At 41.1% G+C, this 21,471-nt stretch overlaps 1 protein-coding gene across 1 annotated transcript in view; it reads right to left on the bottom strand.

The window, feature by feature from the left end:
• LOC108717275 (potassium channel subfamily K member 3) overlaps window positions 1-20,965 on the bottom strand; it is a 31,339-nt gene extending 10,374 nt beyond the window's left edge. The window contains exon 1 of the mRNA XM_018264158.2: window positions 20,101-20,965. Within this exon, the coding sequence (XP_018119647.1) occupies window positions 20,101-20,383 (283 nt within the window). The 5' untranslated portion in view covers window positions 20,384-20,965. The remainder of the gene's footprint in view (window positions 1-20,100) is intronic.
• Between the last annotated feature and the right edge of the window lie 506 nt (window positions 20,966-21,471).

The raw sequence follows: 21,471 nt of genomic DNA, 5'->3' as shown, positions 1-21,471 counted from the left end.
TGAGTCCATTCCTACACACATGTCCCACTGGATGAGTCCATTCCTACACACATGTCCCACTGGATGAGTCCATTCCTACACACATGTCCCACTGGATGAGTCCATTCCTACACACATGTCAGACTGGATGGGTCCATTCCTACACACATGTCCCACTGGATGAGACCATTCCTACACACATGTCCCACTGGATGAGTCCATTACTACACACATGTCCCACTGGATGAGTCCATTCCTACACACATGTCCCAGTTCCTAGAAATCAGAGTTCTGAGCAGCCCTAGGATTGGGAAATACAATATAAAAGTAAATCAGAGAGATTTATCCTGATACAGAACAGATGGTGCAGGACATTAATTCTCTCATATTGTTGGATTGCTGCACAGAGCTTTGTATAATTACTAGTGATCCAGCAGGCTTAATGCTGCAGCGCCCCTTCTTCTTCTGTTCTGATATAAATAGGAATAAGTCATAATATGAGCAGTCACATCAGGCAACCCCACCCCCCCAAAAAAAAGGATTCATTAAATTTACTATTTTATTGTTACAAGGACACAATTAAATGGCGTCGGTGGGATATGGCCTTCCTGTAATTTGGAGCTTTCTGGATAACAGGTTTTGAGATGCAATAAAGTTAAGGTACAAGACACTGAGATCATTAAAAAGGCTCAGGGCTGTAGAAGAAAGACTTTTGTGCTACAAACTGCAGGGAGCCAATACATATAAACTCTTTGCTGTAGCTCTTTTATATAAATCAGAAATAAACATTAAATATACAGTGACATTCTGTAAGAAATTCACCTGATCTCACTGACTTATCCCCAGCTTAATGCAATGTTCATTATGTCTTTTCTGCAAAGATCTTACTGGCATGTGTGGGGTTAATGGAACCCTCATCTCCATGTGGATTCAGTTTCCCCCGTGACAGTGAATTATAATGTTGTCAGGGGCAAATAATCAGGAGCCAAATCAGCTGCTTCTTCCACACTGGATAAAGCGCTTGAACCCCTCAAACAAATAAAATCACCCTCCATCTATGTCCTGCCAGGGCTCTTGTATATATGTACTAGGTTTTATTTGTGTGTATATATGTGTTTGTATATATGTGTATATGTGTGTGTATATGTGTATATATGTGTGTATATATGTGTGTATGTGTGTGTATACATGTGTGTATATATGTGTGTATATATGTGTGTGTTTATATAGGTGTGTGTGTGTGTATATATATATATATATGTGTGTGTATATGTAGATATCACAGCAGTCATTTATACATTATATCTCCATATCTCCCAACTGTCCCTTTTTCGGAGGGACAGTCCCTCTTTTTACAGCTCAACCCGCAGTCCCTCATTTGTACTGGAAAGTCCCTCTTTTCTCTGCACTGAACAGCCAGAAAAAGAAACAAAGTTTCTCACTTAATTGGCTTTTAGCAGAGAGCCCAGAACAGCTAACAGGTGCAAATAAGATACTTTGTAACAATTTTGAGACACAAAAACACAGTTTAGATAAGGAGAAATATTTTCAAACTTTCATAACCTGCCAAATTTTGTAAAACGAACATGGTAATTAGGGGGTGTGGCCACAGAAAGGGTGTGGTCAAAAAATTGCTGCGCTACGTGCGGGACAAAAAATTTTTTGGCCCTCTTTTTACTTCCAAAATTTTGGGAGGTATGTATCTCTTACAGTACTACTCGGCACTTTACAATATTTCAGGGCTCCTACAATAAACTAGTCACAAGGGTTACAAAATAAAAAAGAGAAGAATTTGACATTTTTGGCACAAGACAATCTTAATGATATGGATCTCTCGGGGTAACAGGGCCGGGAATGGCTGGGATATAACAGGACATAACTGGCAGGTCTGCATGTTGTGGGCGGCTACAAAGGTCTGGGCCTAGAGCAGCAGAGAGCTGGGGAGTCATGTCGCTCACTGGCCACAACTGGGTCAGTGGAAGTGGGTCAGGTGGCCCATTATAACACAATTTTATAAATCCAGCCCTGATAACTGGGTTATAATATATATAATATATAATATGGCATGGACGGGGGGGGGCAATTGAATTCTCTGAGAGCTTTTCTGTGTATATTTCTCTTTATTTTTTTTTATATTTTGTGCCGCAGAAGTAAAACAGATTGATGTGCTCCTTGCTGGACATAGCGGAACCTCAGCTCATTCTCTACCTACTGTATATTTATATTTACATTTATATTTACGTTTATATTTATATTTGGAGGTGCCATGAGCTTTGCCTTCTGCCCCCCGATTCAGTATATTCCCCTGTATTTGTAGGATGGTAAAGGCTTTTCCAATCATTAATTCCCTTAGTTCCCTGGGAAGGTTCTTACCTCCTAGATTTGGGCCTGTGTTACAGTTGGGAGGTGGAGCAGGTCCGTTGGAACTTTAGTATTGGCCATAGGGTGTCAGGGTGATTCCCACTTGCTGGAGGGGCTGCTGGTGCTGGAGGAGGTGCTGGTGCTGGAGGAGGTGCTGGTGCTGGAGGAGGTGCTGGTGCTGGAGGGGGTGCTGGTGCTGGAGGGGGTGCTGGTGCTGGAGGAGGTGCTGGTGCTGGAGGGGGTGCTGGTGCTGGAGGGGGTGCTGGTGCTGGAGGGGGTGCTGGTGCTGGAGGGGGTGCTGGTGCTGGTGCTGGAGGAGGTGCTGGTGCTGGAGGGGGTGCTGGTGCTGGAGGGGGTGCTGGTGCTGGAGGAGGTGCTGGAGGGGGTGCTGGTCCTGGAGGGGGTGCTGGTGCTGGAGGAGGTGCTGGTGCTGGAGGGAGTGCTGGTGCTGGAGGAGGTGCTGGTGCTGGAGGAGGTGCTGGTGCTGGAGGGGGTGCTGGAGGGCCTGGAATGAAGGAAGGTTCCAGTAGGTAAGTGCAAGGATAGTAATAGTCAGTGAGGGGTGAGAGGATGAGGGTAATTAGAAGAGCTGACAGTTGCTAATTAGAGATAATTCCCTGCGGTGCCAATGCTGCCAGTGTAGGAGCCGATCGCTCAGGGATAAAGAGCCACTGGCACCCAAGTTATCTTCAAATATCTGTTTTGTGGTGGATACAGTGTTATTAACCCTCCTCCAACAGTAACAGCGAGAACCCACCTGAGAAAAGAGACATCTGTAACACTACTGGGAGTTGCAGGGAGTTGTTACTGACCAAAACTGCCTGGGTTATTATAGATTATATACACACATTATATACAGATTTATTCCCTGTGCACCGGCATGTCCAGGGCACCTGGTTATATGATAGGGGGGCCCAGCTAATTTCTCTAATTAGTCACATGGCAGAGATTTCCGGCTTTGGAGGGCGAGTGCCTTTAAACTGACAGGGACTGGACTCCAGAGGAGAAGAGTTGTGATTGGAGTTATAGGGGCCACATGGGTGTCTGACCCCCAGGCTGTGGAACCTGCAATGTAAAGAATCAACTTCTGAACCTCTCTCCCTCCCCCCCATGCACCTATAGCAACCAATCAGTGATTAGAGCTGTTTGAAACCAGCTGCAAGTAGAACAATGAATGCAGCAATCTGATTGGTTGCCATGGGTTACTGCCCATTGTTGATAAATGAGTTTACACTTTGCACTGTTGTTAGTAAATGGCTCCTATAATCTTGTGTCTGTCACTATAATCTCTTGGATAATCTCAGGCACTGACTGTGAGATTAGTGGGGCCACATATACAGAGCAGGTGACTATATAAGGAGAAACATTATTTCTGCTGCTTTGTGTCACTGGCGTTTCCCAGACGCATTCGCTGGCGTCATGGACTCCTCGTAAAACTCCCAGAATTTATATCATCAGCCGCTCCCCCCGGCCACAGAACCAGAACCAAGCGGAGCCACAAATCTGCAAAGGAATAAGTTCCAAAAACAGAGGAAACATAACAAGGTCTCCCCCCTGTGCCATTTCACATAACCCCTCAATTCCGCCCTGTCCCTCCGAGCGCCCACAAACATTCCCAACATTCCTGCTTTCTTTGCAGATTTTTTAAGGACAAATTCTAGTTCTGGTTGTTTTCTGATTGGTACAGTCTAAATAGATAAATAATATGTCTGTACTCTGATTGGTACAGTCTTAATAGATAAATATTCTGTATTCTGATTGGTACAGTCTAAATAGATAAATAATATTCCTGTATTCTTATTGATACAGTCTAAATAGATAAATAAAATATTTGTATTCTGATTGGTACAGTCTAAATAGATAAATATTTCTGTTTTCTGATTGGTACAGTCTAAATAGATAAATAATATTTCTGTTTTCTGATTGGTACAGTCTAAATAGATAAATAATATTTCTGTATTCTGATTGGTACAGTCTAAATAGATAAATAATATGTCTGTACTCTGATTGGTACAGTCTTAATAGATAAATATTCTGTATTCTGATTGGTACAGTCTAAATAGATAAATAATATTCCCGTATTCTTATTGATACAGTCTAAATAGATAAATAAAATATTTGTATTCTGATTGGTACAGTCTAAATAGATAAATATTCTGTATTCTGATTGGTACAGTCTAAATAGATAAATAATATTTCTGTTTTCTGATTGGTACAGTCTAAATAGATAAATAATATTTCTGTTTTCTGATTGGTACAGTCTAAATAGATAAATAATATTTCTGTATTCATATTGGTACAGTCTAAATAGATAAATAATATTTCTGTATTCTGATAGGTACAGTCTAAAAAGATAAATAATATTTCTGTATTCTGATTGGTACAGTCTAAATAGATAAATATTCTGTATTCTGATTGGTACAGTCTAAATAGATAAATAATATGTCTGTACTCTGATTGGTACAGTCTAAATAGATAAATATTCTGTATTCTGATTGGTACAGTCTAAATAGATAAATAATATTTCTGTATTCTGATTGGTACAGTCTAAATAGATAAATATTCTGTATTCTGATTGGTACAGTCTAAATATATAAATAATATGTCTGTACTCTGATTGGTACAGTCTAAATAGATAAATATTCTGTATTCTGATTGGTACAGTCTAAATAGATAAATAATATTCCTGTATTCTTATTGATACAGTCTAAATAGATAAATAAAATATTTGTATTCTGATTGGTACAGTCTAAATAGATAAATATTCTGTATTCTGATTGGTACAGTCTAAATAGATAAATAATATTTCTGTTTTCTGATTGGTACAGTCTAAATAGATAAATAATATTTCTGTTTTCTGATTGGTACAGTCTAAATAGATAAATAATATTTCTGTATTCATATTGGTACAGTCTAAATAGATAAATAATATTTCTGTATTCTGATAGGTACAGTCTAAAAAGATAAATAATATTTCTGTATTCTGATTGGTACAGTCTAAATAGATAAATATTCTGTATTCTGATTGGTACAGTCTAAATAGATAAATAATATGTCTGTACTCTGATTGGTACAGTCTAAATAGATAAATATTCTGTATTCTGATTGGTACAGTCTAAATAGATAAATAATATTTCTGTATTCTGATTGGTACAGTCTAAATAGATAAATATTCTGTATTCTGATTGGTACAGTCTAAATATATAAATAATATGTCTGTACTCTGATTGGTACAGTCTAAATAGATAAATATTCTGTATTCTGATTGGTACAGTCTAAATAGATAAATAATATTCCTGTATTCTTATTGATACAGTCTAAATAGATAAATAAAATATTTGTATTCTGATTGGTACAGTCTAAATAGATAAATATTCTGTATTCTGATTGGTACAGTCTAAATAGATAAATAATATTTCTGTTTTCTGATTGGTACAGTCTAAATAGATAAATAATATTTCTGTTTTCTGATTGGTACAGTCTAAATAGATAAATAATATTTCTGTATTCTGATAGGTACAGTCTAAATAGATAAATAATATTTCTGTATTCTGATAGGTACAGTCTAAAAAGATAAATAATATTTCTGTATTCTGATTGGTACAGTCTAAATAGATAAATAATATATCTGTATTCTGATTGGTTACTGCTCGGTCTGGTCAGGTGAAGGCCCTAATGCTCTCATTGGCTGTGGGTTGGACTGGGTTGGTCTGTTACAGGGATGTCAGGTCTAATTTGAAAACCAGCCAAAGTCAAATAAAAAACCAGCCCAAAACTAGCAGAGAAAAGTAGCCCAAAAATAGCAGAACATGTGGAGTGAAAAAAGCTGGGATTCGGCCAAACCCCCGAATCCTTCGCAAAAGATTTGGCCGAATACCGAACGAATCCTAATTTGCATATAAGCAAGTTAGGGGTGGGAAGGGGAAAACATTTTTTACTTCCTTGTTTTGTGACAAAAAGTCATTAGATTTCCCTCCCCACCCCTAATTTGCATATGCAAATTAAGACTCGGATTCGGTTCAGCTGGGAAGAAGGATTCGGCCGAATCCGAATCCTGCTGAAAAAGGCCAAATCCTGACCGAATCCCGAAATGAATCCTGGATTCGATGCATCCCTAGAAAAAAGTCTAAAAAATAAATTAATATATCTGGAAAAACACCTTTTTCAAATTTCCACTGTTTCACAAGTATTTCCGAGAAGCAAAATGGAACAGATTTTTCCGACATCAGGGGTGTAAGTACAGAGGGGCCCAGGAGGTATTATAAGTCCCTAATACACAATTTCAATAAATATTAGTAAAGCAGGTGAAACTATAGATATTTTGGTGACCAGGATTTTTGCCCCAAAATTGTCTGAAAATAAGGAAAGTCACCAGAAAATGCAAGAATGCTTAAGAGAATGGGGTACAGAGGCCAAAATCTGGTAACTCCCGACTTCTACACAAGTCAGTCCCGTTGCATTCTGGGTATTGTAGTCTTACATTCAACTTAGCAGTCGGCAAACAACAACTACATTACCCAACATTCACTGGGAGACACAGGCTCGGCACATTAGGGCAAGAAAACATTGGCTGCTTTCCAAAGTACAAAGAAGCCAAAGGCCCAAAAAGTAGCCCAAATCTGTACCTTTGCTAATTTGTACTTTCAAAACCCACGTGGGCTTTAAATGAGTAGCTCAATATGGCTGGAAAACCACCAACCTGGCAACCCTGGTCTGGCCTATCAGCTGTTCTCTTGCTGTGATTGGCTGTAGGTTGAACTATGTACACACACACACACATGTACAGACACACACACATGTACAGACACACACACATGTACAGACACACACATATACTTACACACACATGTACAGACACACACACACACACACACACGTACAGACACACACACATATACTGACACACACATGTACAGACACACACACATGTACAGACACACACACACACACACACGTACAGACACACACACATATACTTACACACACACACACACATGTACAGACACACACATATATACAGACACACACATGTACAGACACACACACATATACTGACACACACATGTACAGACACACACACATGCACAGACACACATACACACATGTACAGACACACACACACACACGTACAGACACACACACATATACTGACTCCCACATGTACAGACACACACACATATACTGACACACACATGTACACACACACATATGTACAGACACACACACATATACAGACACACACATGTACAGACACACACACATATACAGACACACATATGTACAGACACACACAAATATACTGACACACACATGTACACACACACACACACATATGTACAGACACACACACATATACAGACACACACATGTACAGACACACACACATATACAGACACACACATGTACAGACACACACACATATACAGACACACACACACACATGTACAGACACACACACATATACTGACACACACATGTACACACACACACACACACATATGTACAGACACACACACATATACAGACACACACATGTACAGACACACACACATATACAGACACACACACACACACACACATGTACAGACACACACACATATACAGACACACATATGTACAGACACACACAAATATACTGACACACACATGTACACACACACACACACATATGTACAGACACACACACATATACAGACACACACATGTACAGACACACACACATATACAGACACACACATGTACAGACACACACACATATACAGACACACACATGTACACACACACACACACATGTACAGACACACACATGTACAGACACACACACATATACAGACACACACACACACATGTACAGACACACACACATATACTGACACACACATGTACACACACACACACACACACACATATGTACAGACACACACACATATACAGACACACACATGTACAGACACACACACATATACAGACACACACACACACACACACACACACACATGTACAGACACACACACATGTACAGACACACACGAGGGCACATTCTAGGGTATAGGATATATACTGTATATATGTAAAGGTAAATTACAGAGCTCAGCACTTTCCTATCCAGTGTCGCTGTGTGTGGCCCCTGTGTGGCCCCTGTGTGGCCCTCCGCATGTTGCACTTTATATACAAGTCTCTGGCTTGGGAACTATAACCAACAGCAGGTTTTGTTTCCTATTAATCCCCCCTTGTGTCAGTGGACACTGGGCTAATGGGAAATGCAGAAGAAATACTCTGTGTGTCTATTCACAATAGGGGGATCAATCACTGGGCTCTAATCTATTCCTGACACTTTATTATTAGTCCTCGGGGTCATTGAAGGGGCTCAGATGTGCCGAGAGAGGCAATTCTTTTCTCTGAGCCATTAGGGATATATATAAATATGGAAGGCTCTGTATATTTGGGTCAGTGATCACTGAGAGCAACGTGCCCCCCAGTCTAACAAAATTCAAGGAACCTCAATCAATATTCCTTTATCTGTCTTTTATTTTACCAATGTAGAATCAGGTCTCCTGATGGTTCCTGGGTTCTCTCGGTGCTAATTAGCTGTACTGCTGTGGGGCTACTAGAGACCAGACAGTCTAGTGACTAGTCAAGGATGACAGTTAGACGCCCCTGTTAAGACCTGTAGTTGCCAGTTTGCTTTGAGACCATGTATGGGAACAAAGAGTAAAAACCTCTGCTGAGATCAGTCAATAGGAAGATCCAGGTGCCCCAAATCAGACCTGATCCTTTGGCTGAGCCCAGGAGGTTCCCCAGAGCACCCCAACAAGGGGAAGCTGCCTGTGCTCTTTAGAGAGGTCCCTATTGAGAGCACCAGTAGTGAGACATTGGCTGTTAAATATACTGACTCATCCCACCATGAAGATAATAAATTGGGCAGGTCTTCTTCATGGTCTTCTTTGTGTGAGCCACTGCCCATCTTCTAATGGAGGGAACTTTAATGAGGCTTGGGGTGGGACTTCAAGCAAAGACTGGACCACCCTTCATTTTCACATGAAGAGTTTCTGAGACTGTACCACTGAGGACCATTAGGTGGGGGAGACTGCAGTAGACTAGTAATCTGCATGGGGCCCTGAGTGTCTTGAGGCCAAACTGACTTTGGGTGTGTGATTAATGGTTCCCATGGGATTATGGATCTCCTAGAGACCAACTGCATCACTGTAACTATATTCAGCCTTTCAGAAGAATCATTCAGAAGAACCCGGTCTGTTTGCTAAATTCAAAAGCAAGAGCAGTAAAGTGAAGGCTTAGTTGCCCTTTAATTCATATTAGTACAAATAGCAATAGAAATGAATCTATAGGTGTCTGATTCCCCATAGAAGACAAAGGACAGTGACCCGGCTCCTCTCAGCTCCACGACCTCCATCAGCCTCTCTGGAAACCTCTCCAAGGGGAACTAAGCCCTTTGTTTACCCAGACGCTTGATTAATGCCCCACTGCTCTGGCAAATAACACTGAGTTTTCCACTCTGCTGTGTGTCACTCCCTTGTGTGTCCTGTTACACTGCAGCCTCCCTCCAAATGGGCCCCCGGCAATGCCCCCCAATCCAGAATGTACAACCTCCTGCCCTCCAGCTGCTGTTGGACTACAACTCCCATATTCCCATTTGCTGCTGTTTTTACTCAAACACATTCAGAACATCAGATCAGGTGTAATTTATGGCTCAAATGTGATGTGTGGCCCCTGAGTTTCAATTTGTGGCCATTTTCTCAATTTTGAGACAAAGAAGTTAACCCTCCGTGCGCTTCATGCATTTTATCTCTTTATTTTCCCTTTAAACTTTACAGGGCACTGTGGGTGAAGACTATAAAGCAGCTATAGATCCAGTTTATACAGATGAAGTTGTGAGTTAAATGCGTCATGACTCGAGTTTAATTGAAGAAACTGTGTTATATAAAGTCATCTCAGCTCATGTAATGCATTTAACCTTTTCATTAGCAGAACAAAGCGCATTGTACCCAATACTGAATGTTTTAATTCGATGGGACACTGTGACGCCAATTTCTGTGTTAAATGGGATAAATGGGTTAAATGGGTTTAGATATTCAGTGTTAGGGCAGAGACACACGTGGAGATTCGGTGAGATTAGTTGCCCGGCTACAAATCGCCTCTTCTTCGGGCGATTAATCTCCCCAAACTGCTTTCCCACCGGCGGAATGGCACTTGGAGCTCTTCGTTTTCCGAAGTCGCCTAAAGTTGCCTCACAAGGAAACTTCGGGCAACTTCGGAAAACCACATGTTCCGAGTGCCATTCCGACGGCGATTTATATTCTAGCTGGTAGGAAGGCAGTTTAGGGAAATTAGTTGCCCGTAGAAGAGGCGATTTGTAGCCGGGCAACTAATCTCCCAAATCTCCACCTGTGTCTCTTCCCTTAAACACACTAACCAAATTGGCTTCATCTGTATATAATGAAATGAGTCTTTTCTCAGCAATGTGAGTGAACATGTGAGTGTGGAATGGATGTGAATGTGAGTAAGCATGTGAGTGTGGATGTGAGTGTGGATATGAGAGCATGTGAGTGTAAGTGAGCATGTGAGTGTGAATGTGAGTGAGCATGTGAGTATGGATGTGAGTAAGCATGTAAGTGTGGATGTGAGTGTGAAAATGAGAGCATGTGAGTGTAAGTGTGCATGTGAGTGAGTATGTGAGTGAGCATGTGAGTGTGAATGTGAGTGAGCATGTGAGTATGGATGTGAGTAAGCATGTAAGTGTGGATGTGAGTGTGAAAATGAGAGCATGTGAGTGTAAGTGTGCATGTGAGTGAGTATGTGAGTGTGGATGTGAGTGAGCATGTTAGTGAGCATGTTAGTGTGCATCTCTGGCACTGAGACTGCTCTCAAGTCAAAGCTCAGGAGGGACGGCCAGCAAAACTCACACTTCACCCTTGGGCCTTCGTCATCTCTTACGTGATGGAAATCTTCTAGTAAAGCTGAAGCAGATCTTTGGTGTCCACTCCAGGGCAATAACAAACTCCAGGGTCCCATTAGGTATAACTTACATGTGGCCCTTCATCTGTGTTTGCTCCCAGCACCTTTAGAAGCTTCCAGGTGTCAGTAGGAGCTTAAAGTCGTATTTCAACAAACATGGACTTAATGACATTGATATAGAGTTTTACTGCTACTTGCCCTCACATTAGAGATGTGGAAGGCCAAAGTGTCAAATGTTAATGTATTCTATTGGTCATTTCTGTAACTGTAACTATCCCATTGTCTCCACTGTGTATTGTCTCCATCCTCTACTGTCCCCATCTTTTCCTACTGTCTCCATCTTGTCCTGCTGTCTCCATCTTGCCCTACTGTCTCCATCTTTCCCTACTGTCTCCATCTTGCCCTACTGTCTCCATCTTTCCCTACTGTCTACATCTTATCCTACTGTCTCCATCTTTCCCTACTGTCTCCATCTTATCCTACTGTCTCCATCTTTCCCTACTGTCTCCATCTTGCTCTACTGTCTCCATCTTGCCCTACTGTCTCCATCTTGTCTTACTGTCTCCATCTTGTCTTACTGTCTCCATCTTGCCCTACTGTCTACATCTTATCCTACTGTCTCCATCTTGTCCTACTGTCTCCATCTTGTCCTACTGTCTCCATCTTACTCTACCGTCTCCATCTTGCCCTACTGTCAACATCTTGCAAAGCCAAAGCTGATAAGAAGGGGAGAGATTAGATTGAGATGCAGAGCTGGAGCCAACAGAGAAGCTGAATTAGATTCACAGGCTTCTTCTTGCACAACTAGGGGCCCCTCTCTACCCTGAGTATCACTTGGGGCCCATTCTCCTCCCAGGAACATCATCTCTGCTGAATTGCAGGGGCAGGTTTGCAAATATTCCATATAAAATGTATTTATCTATGAATTGATATCATAGGAGGATCTCTGGTTCAAGTCTCTACAGTAAAGTTTAGGAATAAATATGATATATATATATATATATAGTGAATAAAGTACCCCCTCTTGTAAAATATAAGGATATTATAAGTTACCAAGGAGTTTCATGACCATATAAAAGTACGAGGCCGTAGGCCAAATGTTGTTATACAGGTCATGGAACTCCGAGGTAACTTCTAATATCCTCATATTTTACAACTGGGGGTACTTTATTTATTATAATACACAAGTTTTAGTGAGTCATGTGACAGAAATGACATCAGAACTCACCGTTTATAACTGATGACATCAGAACTCACCGTTTATAAGGATATCATTTACAGGATATTCATGGCTTTTGTGTATTATATATATATAATACACAAAAGCCATGAATATCTTGTAAATTATATCCTTATAAACGGTGAGTTCTGATGTCATCAGTTATAAACAGTGAGTTCTGATGTCATCAGTTATAAACAGTGAGTTCTGATGTCATCAGTTATAAACAGTGAGTAGTGATGTCATTTCTGTCACATGACTCACTGAAACTTGTGTATTATAATTAATAAAGTACCCCCAGTTGTAAAATATGAGGATATTAGAAGTTACCTCGGAGTTCCATGACCTGTATAAAAACACTCGGCCTTCGGCCTCGTACTTTTATATGGTCATGAAACTCCTCGGTAACTTATAATATCCTTATATTTTACAAGAGGGGGTACTTTATTCACTATATATGTACTGTATGTATGTATTACTGTATGTATTACTGTATGTATTACTGTATGTTGTACTGTATGTATTACTGTATGTATTACTGTATGTATTACTGTATGTATTACTGTATGTTGTACTGTATGTATTACTGTATGTGTTACTGTATGTATTACTGTATGTATTACTGTATGTTGTACTGTATGTATTACTGTATGTATTACTGTATGTATTACTGTATGTGTTACTGTATGTATTACTGTATGTGTTACTGTATGTATTACTGTGTGTATTACTGTATGTGGTACTGTATGTATTACTGTATGTATTACTGTATGTTGTACTGTATGTGTTACTGTATGTATTACTGTATGTGTTACTGTATGTGTTACTGTATGTTGTACTGTATGTATTACTGTATGTTGTACTGTATGTATTACTGTATGTGTTACTGTATGTGTTACTGTATGTTGTACTGTATGTGTTACTGTATGTGTTACTGTATGTATTACTGTATGTATTACTGTATGTGTTACTGTATGTGTTACTGTATGTATTACTGTATGTATTACTGTATGTTGTACTGTATGTATTACTGTATGTGTTACTGTATGTATTACTGTATGTATTACTGTATGTTGTACTGTATGTGTTACTGTATGTGTTACTGTATGTATTACTGTATGTGTTACTGTATCTTGTACTGTATGTATTACTGTATGTGTTACTGTATCTTGTACTGTATGTATTACTGTATGTATTACTGTATCTTGTACTGTATGTATTACTGTATGTATTACTGTATGTATTACTGTATGTGTATATTACTATATGTATTACTGTATGTATTACTGTATGTGTATATTACTATATGTATTACTGTATGTATTACTGTATGTGTTACTGTATGTATTACTGTATGTATTACTGTATGTGTTACTGTATGTGTATATTACTATATGTATTACTGTATGTATTACTGTATGTATTACTGTATGTTGTACTGTATGTGTTACTGTATGTGTTACTGTGTGTGTTACTGTATGTATTACTGTATGTATTACTGTATGTATTACTGTATGTGTATATTACTATATGTATTACTGTATGTATTACTGTATGTGTTACTGTATGTATTACTGTATGTATTACTGTATGTGTTACTGTATGTATTACTGTATGTGTTACTGTGTGTGTTACTGTATGTGTTACGGTATGTATTACTGTATGTGTATATTACTGTATGTATTACTGTATGTGTTACTGTATGTATTACTGTATGTGTATATTACTATATGTATTACTGTATGTACTACTGTATGTATTACTGTATGTATTACTGTATGTTGTACTGTATGTATTACTGTATGTGTTACTGTATGTATTACTGTATGTGTATATTACTGTATGTATTACTGTATGTGTTACTGTATGTGTATATTACTATATGTATTACTGTATGTATTACTGTATGTGTATATTACTGTATGTATTACTGTATGTGTTACTGTATGTATTACTGTATGTATTACTGTATGTTGTACTGTATGTATTACTGTATGTATTACTGTATGTATTACTGTATGTATTACTGTATGTTGTACTGTATGTATTACTGTATGTTGTACTGTATGTATTACTGTATGTTGTACTGTATGTTGTACTGTATGTGTTACTGTATGTATTACTGTATGTTGTACTGTATGTGTTACTGTATGTGTTACTGTATGTGTTACTGTATGTATTACTGTATGTATTACTGTATGTATTACTGTATGTGTATATTACTGTATGTATTACTGTATATATTACTGTATGTATTACTGTATATATTACTGTATGTATTACTGTATGTGTATATTACTATATGTATTACTATATGTATTAGTGTATGTATTACTGTACATATATAGTGTTGGAGGTGGAGATGATAAGGCAGGCTCACCCCTTTCTAACCATGCACAGAATATAAGGATTATTTTATTTCAGTGGGGTAAGACTAAGCCTGGTGTTTGGCAGAGGGGGTGAGATCCTTCATGGGGATGACTGGGGGTTAATAGGAAGGAGACAGGGCTGATCAATAAGAACAAATCTCCAGTGCTTTATAGATTGCTCACTCTGTCACTACAAACCTGCTGATTTATTGTCAGTTTAGAGAGAAAATAAGAGCAGAATTGCCCAACGACCCCGAGGTTTCTGTTTAATGAACCCAGTGGAAAGGGAGTCGGTTCTCTTAAAGGGGAAGACACCCATGTGACATCACAGCCATTACAATCATCAATGTGAATACGGAATTTTTTTTTTAAATACAAAATACTCACACCCTGGGTTATGGGGGAGTTAGAAACATCACCGATTCTAATTTCTCCTGAAAAATTTGCGAAAAATTCATGATACTCGAAAATTGACGCCTGCATCCGGAAGATCACTCGCGTCAATTCAAACGCCGGTGTTAAAGTCAATGGGCGTCTGAATAGTGTTGACGCGCGGCGTTTGTGACATGAGTGCCTTTCGGACGTGCGTCCAAAATGTTTTGCCATCTGGTTGCTTAGGTGCAAATTACCCTAGCAACCATGAACTTATTTGAATGAGAATATGGAATATGAATAGGGGGAGGGTCTGAATAGAAAGAGGAGTAAAACAAAATAGCGATAACAATACATTTAGTTTTGACCTTTAGTTTTGAGATGGGGTCAGTGACCCCCATTTGAAACCATAAATTGCTTAGAATGAGCCATTTTATAACATACTAAAAGTTCATTTAAAGGTAAACCACCCCTTTAAACAATGGCATGTAATTAAAGCTGTGGATAAAACCAATATATGAATATCTTCAATCAAGTGGAAACTCATTGATACAATCAGTCATTATTACCAACACTCACCTCCTCCTTCATTCCCGGATTAACTATATTTATTGCACTTATCCACCAAATGACTTATTAACCCCTTCTTTGCTTCCAATAGTGCCGCACTAATGAGTCTTAATGATAGGGCTCAGCAGATCAGATTTATAAGCCTTAGCATCACTGCGATTGGTTGCTATGGTACCTGTGCGTAACTACTGAAACCCAATAAACAGAGGCTCCACACTGTGCAATAAAGGGCAAATTGCATCAATGTAACTGCTGATTTGTCGCGTTTCTTTTTATCCGGCCCCATGAAAAGTGGGAATTAGCGGTCTGATTGTCTGGGGAATAAAAAAGAAATCTGAAAGACCCCCTCCCCCAGCCTGATTCTCTAACATTTCTAATAATATTCATATGTTTTATTTATTAGTGTTCAGAGAGAGTCACAAGGGAGTGAAGAAATTAGGGATGCACTGAATCCATTACTTTGGATTTGCCCGAACCCCCGGATCCACGCAATTGCCCACCCCTAATTTGCATATGCAAATTAGGATTCGGATTCAGTTCGGCCGGGCGGAAGGATTTGTCCGAATCCAAATTCTGCTGAAAAAGGCCGAACCCCGAACCGAATCCTGGATTTGGTACATCCCTAGAATAAATAATCGGGGGCAGGGGTACAGAGTGGTGCCACAATCCAATCATTTTTTCCCATCAGGCTTTGCTGCATTCAGGATTTTGGACTTGTGGGCTGATGTATTTAAAGAGACAGTGACATCAAACTAAGTAGTAAATCATCCTTATTCCACGTATTTATTCCACGTATCAGTTGGGATTTCACAGAGACATTTCTCATGGTTTGCTATAAGATTCCCAATGTGCCCCTGATTGTTGGTACCTGCTGAGAGAAGGTAAGTGCGAAAAGCTTACACTCTACAAGTAATCTAATGGAAAGAGCTGAGCCGTCAGTTTATAAACATCACGTACTTGTCCCAATTGATTTAGAGCCAGTTCTGAGCCTCCTTTGATATTTACCTTTGATTTGGTTTGTATCATCATGGGCACCAATCTGTGAGTCCAGAATCTCTGTCCTATTCCCCCAATCTGTCCCCAATGTGTGGGCTTTTGAGCAGGACTGGGGAGTAAAATATTGATTTCACACTTTGATAAACAAAACACTACAGTCTGGGATCTTATTGGCCCCTGGGACACAAGACTTTGTCCTGCAGTTGCCCCAGGCAGCACTAGGTGGCGCACTATAGGGCTCATTTACTATTACAGACTCAGGGCAAAGTATAACAATGTGCACATAATTGTGCCCCAAGCTCTGGCCACTGACAGACCTGCATCATCATCATCACATGACACCCCTCCATTAATAATGCCCCCCGAGTCACAGTTTATTCATCCCAAATCTTCCCTTCATTCCACTCTCATGAACAGTCTCATACAGTCACTGCAGAAAGCTGTACTCTCACTTACTCACTCTCTCCCTCTCTCTAACTCTCCCTCTCGTACTCTCCGTCTTACTCCCTCTCTTACTTTCTTTCTCTTACTATTCCTCTCATACTCTCTCTCTCTCTTGCTAATCCTCCCACTCTTACTCTCCATCTCTTACTCTCTTACTCTCTCTCTCTCTCTCTCTTACTCTCTTACTCTCTTCCTCTCTCTCTCTCTCTCTCTCTCTCTCTTCCTCTTCCTCTCTCTCTCTTCCTCTCCCTCTCTTACTCTCTCTCTCTCTTACTCTCCCTCTCTTACTCTCTCGCTTACGCTCCCTCTCTTACTCTCTCTCTCTCTTGCTCTCCCTCTCTTACTCACCCTCTCTTACACTCTCTCTTACTCTCTCTCTTACTCTCCCTCTCTTACTCTCTCTCTTACTCTCTCTCTCTCTCTTACTCTCCCACTCTCTCTCTCTCTCTTGCGCTCCCTCTCTTACACTCTCTCTTCCTCTCTCTCTTCCTCTCCCTCTTCCTCTTCTTCTCCCTCTCTTCCTCTCTCTCTCTTGCTCTCCCTCCCTTACTCTCCCTCTCTTACTCTCTCTCTTACTCTCCCTCTCTTACACTCTCTCTTACTCACCCTCTCTTACTCTCCCTCTCTTACTCTCTCTCTCTCTTACTCTCCCTCTCTTACTCTCTCTCTCTCTTACTCTCCCTCTCTTACTCTCTCTCTCTTACTCTCCCTCTCTTACTCTCTCTCTTACTCTCTCTCTTACTCTCCCTCTCTTACTCTCTCTCTCTTACTCTCTCTCTCTCTTCCTCTCCCACTCTCTCTCTCTCTCTTGCGCTCCCTCTCTTACACTCTCTCTTCCTCTCTCTCTTCCTCTCCCTCTTCCTCTTTTTCTCCCTCTCTTCCTCTCTCTCTCTTGCTCTCCCTCCCTTGCTCTCCCTCTCTTACTCTCTCTCTTACTCTCCCTCTTTTACACTCTCTCTTACTCTCCCTCTCTTACTCTCCCTCTCTTACTCTCTCTCTCTCTCTTACTCTCCCTCTCTTACTCTCCCTATCTTACTCTCTCTCTCTCTCTTACTCGCCCTCTCTTGATCTCCCTCTCTTAGTGTCCCTCTCTTACTCTCTCTCTTACTCTCCCTCTTACTCTCCCTCTCTTACACTCTCTCTTACTCTCCCTCTCTTACTCTCCCTCTCTTACTCTCCCTCTCTTACTCTCCCTCTCTTACTCTCTCTCTCTTACTCGCCCTCTCTTGCTCTCCCTCTCTTACTCTCTCTCTTACTCTCCCTCTTTTACACTCTCTCTTACTCTCCCTCTCTTACTCTCCCTCTCTTACTCTCTCTCTCTCTCTTACTCTCCCTCTCTTACTCTCCCTATCTTACTCTCTCTCTCTCTCTTACTCGCCCTCTCTTGATCTCCCTCTCTTAGTGTCCCTCTCTTACTCTCTCTCTTACTCTCCCTCTTACTCTCCCTCTCTTACACTCTCTCTTACTCTCCCTCTCTTACTCTCCCTCTCTTACTCTCCCTCTCTTACTCTCCCTATCTTACTCTCTCTCTCTTACTCGCCCTCTCTTGCTCTCCCTCTCTTAGTGTCCCTCTCTTACTCTCTCTCTCTCTCTTACTCTCTCTCTCTCTTTCTTGTTCTTATTCTTTCTGTCTCAATATCTCTCTCAGACATGTCTGTCTTACTATTCTCTTTCCTCTCCTAAAGTTTTTCCTCTGTATCTCACTCTCTGTGTCTCTCCTTCCCCATCTCTCTTGCTCTTATAGAGTTAACTCTGCTCTCTCTCTCTCTCTCTCTCTCTCTCTCTCTCCAGTCTGTTGGTTATTGCAGTTTATTTATTAAAGAGCTTAAAGTCCCTCTCTCGGTGTGTCTGAGTATAATTGGGAGAGCAGATGTTGAGCAGATAGGAATAGTTCTCTCACATCAGGTGCTAATGTGACCCAAGTACTTTCTATATTTTCTTCTGTTTCACACGCAGCCTCTCAGCTCCTCCTCAAACTTCTCCCTAATTTACTCCACAATGTGAGAAGGTGCAAGAAGCTGCTATTTATACCCCAGACTAGTACTCTCAGGGTAGAGTATTGAGAGTAAATAAAAAGCAATATTTACACCAGGCTGAGACTACATCCCCCAGAATTCTCTGTTGCACAAATGTTCCATCACAGCTAATGTTCTCTCTGTCCCAAACTCAAATGAGAAGAAATCAATTAGGGACATCATATAATAAACCAACAGTCTTAAGTGGCACTTCCAGCAAAGCAGCCTTTAATTGCCTTTGTATCAATAAAAAGAATTATTACCCAGGCAAGAGAATGAAATGAATCAACGGGTAATTAAGCTCCTCATTTAGTGCCCGCCGGGCGTAATTTACACTACTACTCACATTCCTACATTGATTGGATGGGGGATGGGGAGACAGCACTCATTAAATCATCTGGAGGCTAATTGTTATTATTATTATAATTAAGTTTTGTTTACACAACACTGACACAGGCTACAGCACTACATAGAAATAGAAACATGTTCCTCCTGGGGGAAGCTGTGACTTGTAAAGGCTGCACTCAGGTTGTCACTGCTGCAGCAGAGCTTACACTCTGGTCTGGGAGTAAATCTCTGGATTATGGAGGAAAAATAAACTCCTACTTATGTCCAACCACAGCTGGAACCAATGCTTTTTATCTTTGGGTGCCATTATTAGGGGTGTCTGTAACCCACAAAGATGATAATCAGGGGGATATAGTATATGAGAATGGAAGTTTAGGTAACAATGAACTAAACCCATAGACAAGAGCAGCAATGTTTGAGGCAGAAGATGAAATGGACAACGTTTCGGCCCTACCTATAGTAGTGATCACAGTGATGGCAAAGTAGAAGGAGCCGGCGAAGGTCCATTGTACTCCCGCCTTGTGAGGCTTCAGTTTGAGAACAACTCGCTCCAACTCCAGGTAATTGTCCTCGGTCAGGTTGTAGTCGTTCAGCAAGTCCCATTTCTTCTTCCTCAGACTCTCGTTGTCTTTGGTCTCCTCCTGAGACTCCAGCGCATCAAACACGGCGGCCCCCACCAGCAGGTAAGTGAAGGTGCAGAGGATCAGAGCCAACGTCCTCACGTTCTGCCTCTTCATTTTCAGGGGCTGTTGCTTTTGGGGAGCTGGGGGGCTGCCTGTTGGGGGGCTGCTCTGCACTCGCAGGTCATGACTGCACCAGAGGGTCCCTCAGAGGTCCGGCTGCTTGGCTTGGCATCAGAGGGTCCCTCAGAGGTCCGGCCTCTTGTCTCGGCTCAGCAGAAGGAGCAACTGGAGGCTGAAGCTGCGGCTTTAGTGAGTGAGTGAGACGCGGGGAGCTGTCCCTTCAGCACCTCCCTCAGCTGCTCCCCCCACTCACTGATACACTGGGGCGGCCGACCCCGGCCATATAAGGCTTTGTCCCGACTCCTGGGCGGAGAGCAGCAGCAGCAGCCTCATCTATTGCCTCCTCACCCCAATTCTTTTCATCTTCTTCTTCTTTTTATTATTATTATTATTATTATTATTATTATAGGGAGGGGGAGGAGCCAGACATGTCACAATGGAAAAGTATCAATTTCACAACTCCCGGCAGGCTGAAGTGGAGCTGAAGTGGAGCCAAGGGGCTGTGAGGGTTGCGACATCCCGAGAAGCTGCGAGAGAATCTGACTGCCAGGACTTGTCCTCCAGCATCAGTAGCAGCTCCTTCCCGGGCCCCGGGGGACCCCTGTGTGATGCACAACAACAGGAATCTGCAGCTAAACTGTCACTTCCAGTAACCGGCAGCTAGAACTTGATTGTGACTCACTCATCACATGGAGAGGGGCCACAGCTGTCTGGGAGGGGAAGGAACACGTGGGACTGTGGAAAAACTCCAGTGGGTTGTGTTATTCTGGTAGAAGGGTCTGTAACTGTGGGGTGCTGCTGTGTATAACCAGCCAAAGTGGTTCAGGAGGGGCTGCAATGATGGGAAGCTGCGTGTAACTATTGTGTAACTGTTGTGTAACTATTGTGTAACTGTTGTGCTTCTAGTTTAGAAGTCAGAGCCGGCAGTGCAGGGAATATAAACAGTGGCTTCTAGTTTAGAAGTCAGAGCCGGCAGTGCAGGGAATATAAACAGTGGCTTCTAGTTTAGGAGTCACAGCCGACAGTGCAGCGAATATAAACAGTGGCTTCTAGTTTAGGAGTCAGAGCCGACAGTGCAGGGA

Source organism: Xenopus laevis, chromosome 5L (genome assembly GCF_017654675.1).
Source record: "Xenopus laevis strain J_2021 chromosome 5L, Xenopus_laevis_v10.1, whole genome shotgun sequence".
In the NCBI taxonomy this organism is placed as follows: Eukaryota; Metazoa; Chordata; class Amphibia; order Anura; family Pipidae; genus Xenopus; species Xenopus laevis.
Note: the sequence above shows the minus strand (reverse complement) of the source record. Positions and strands in the feature narration are given on the sequence as shown.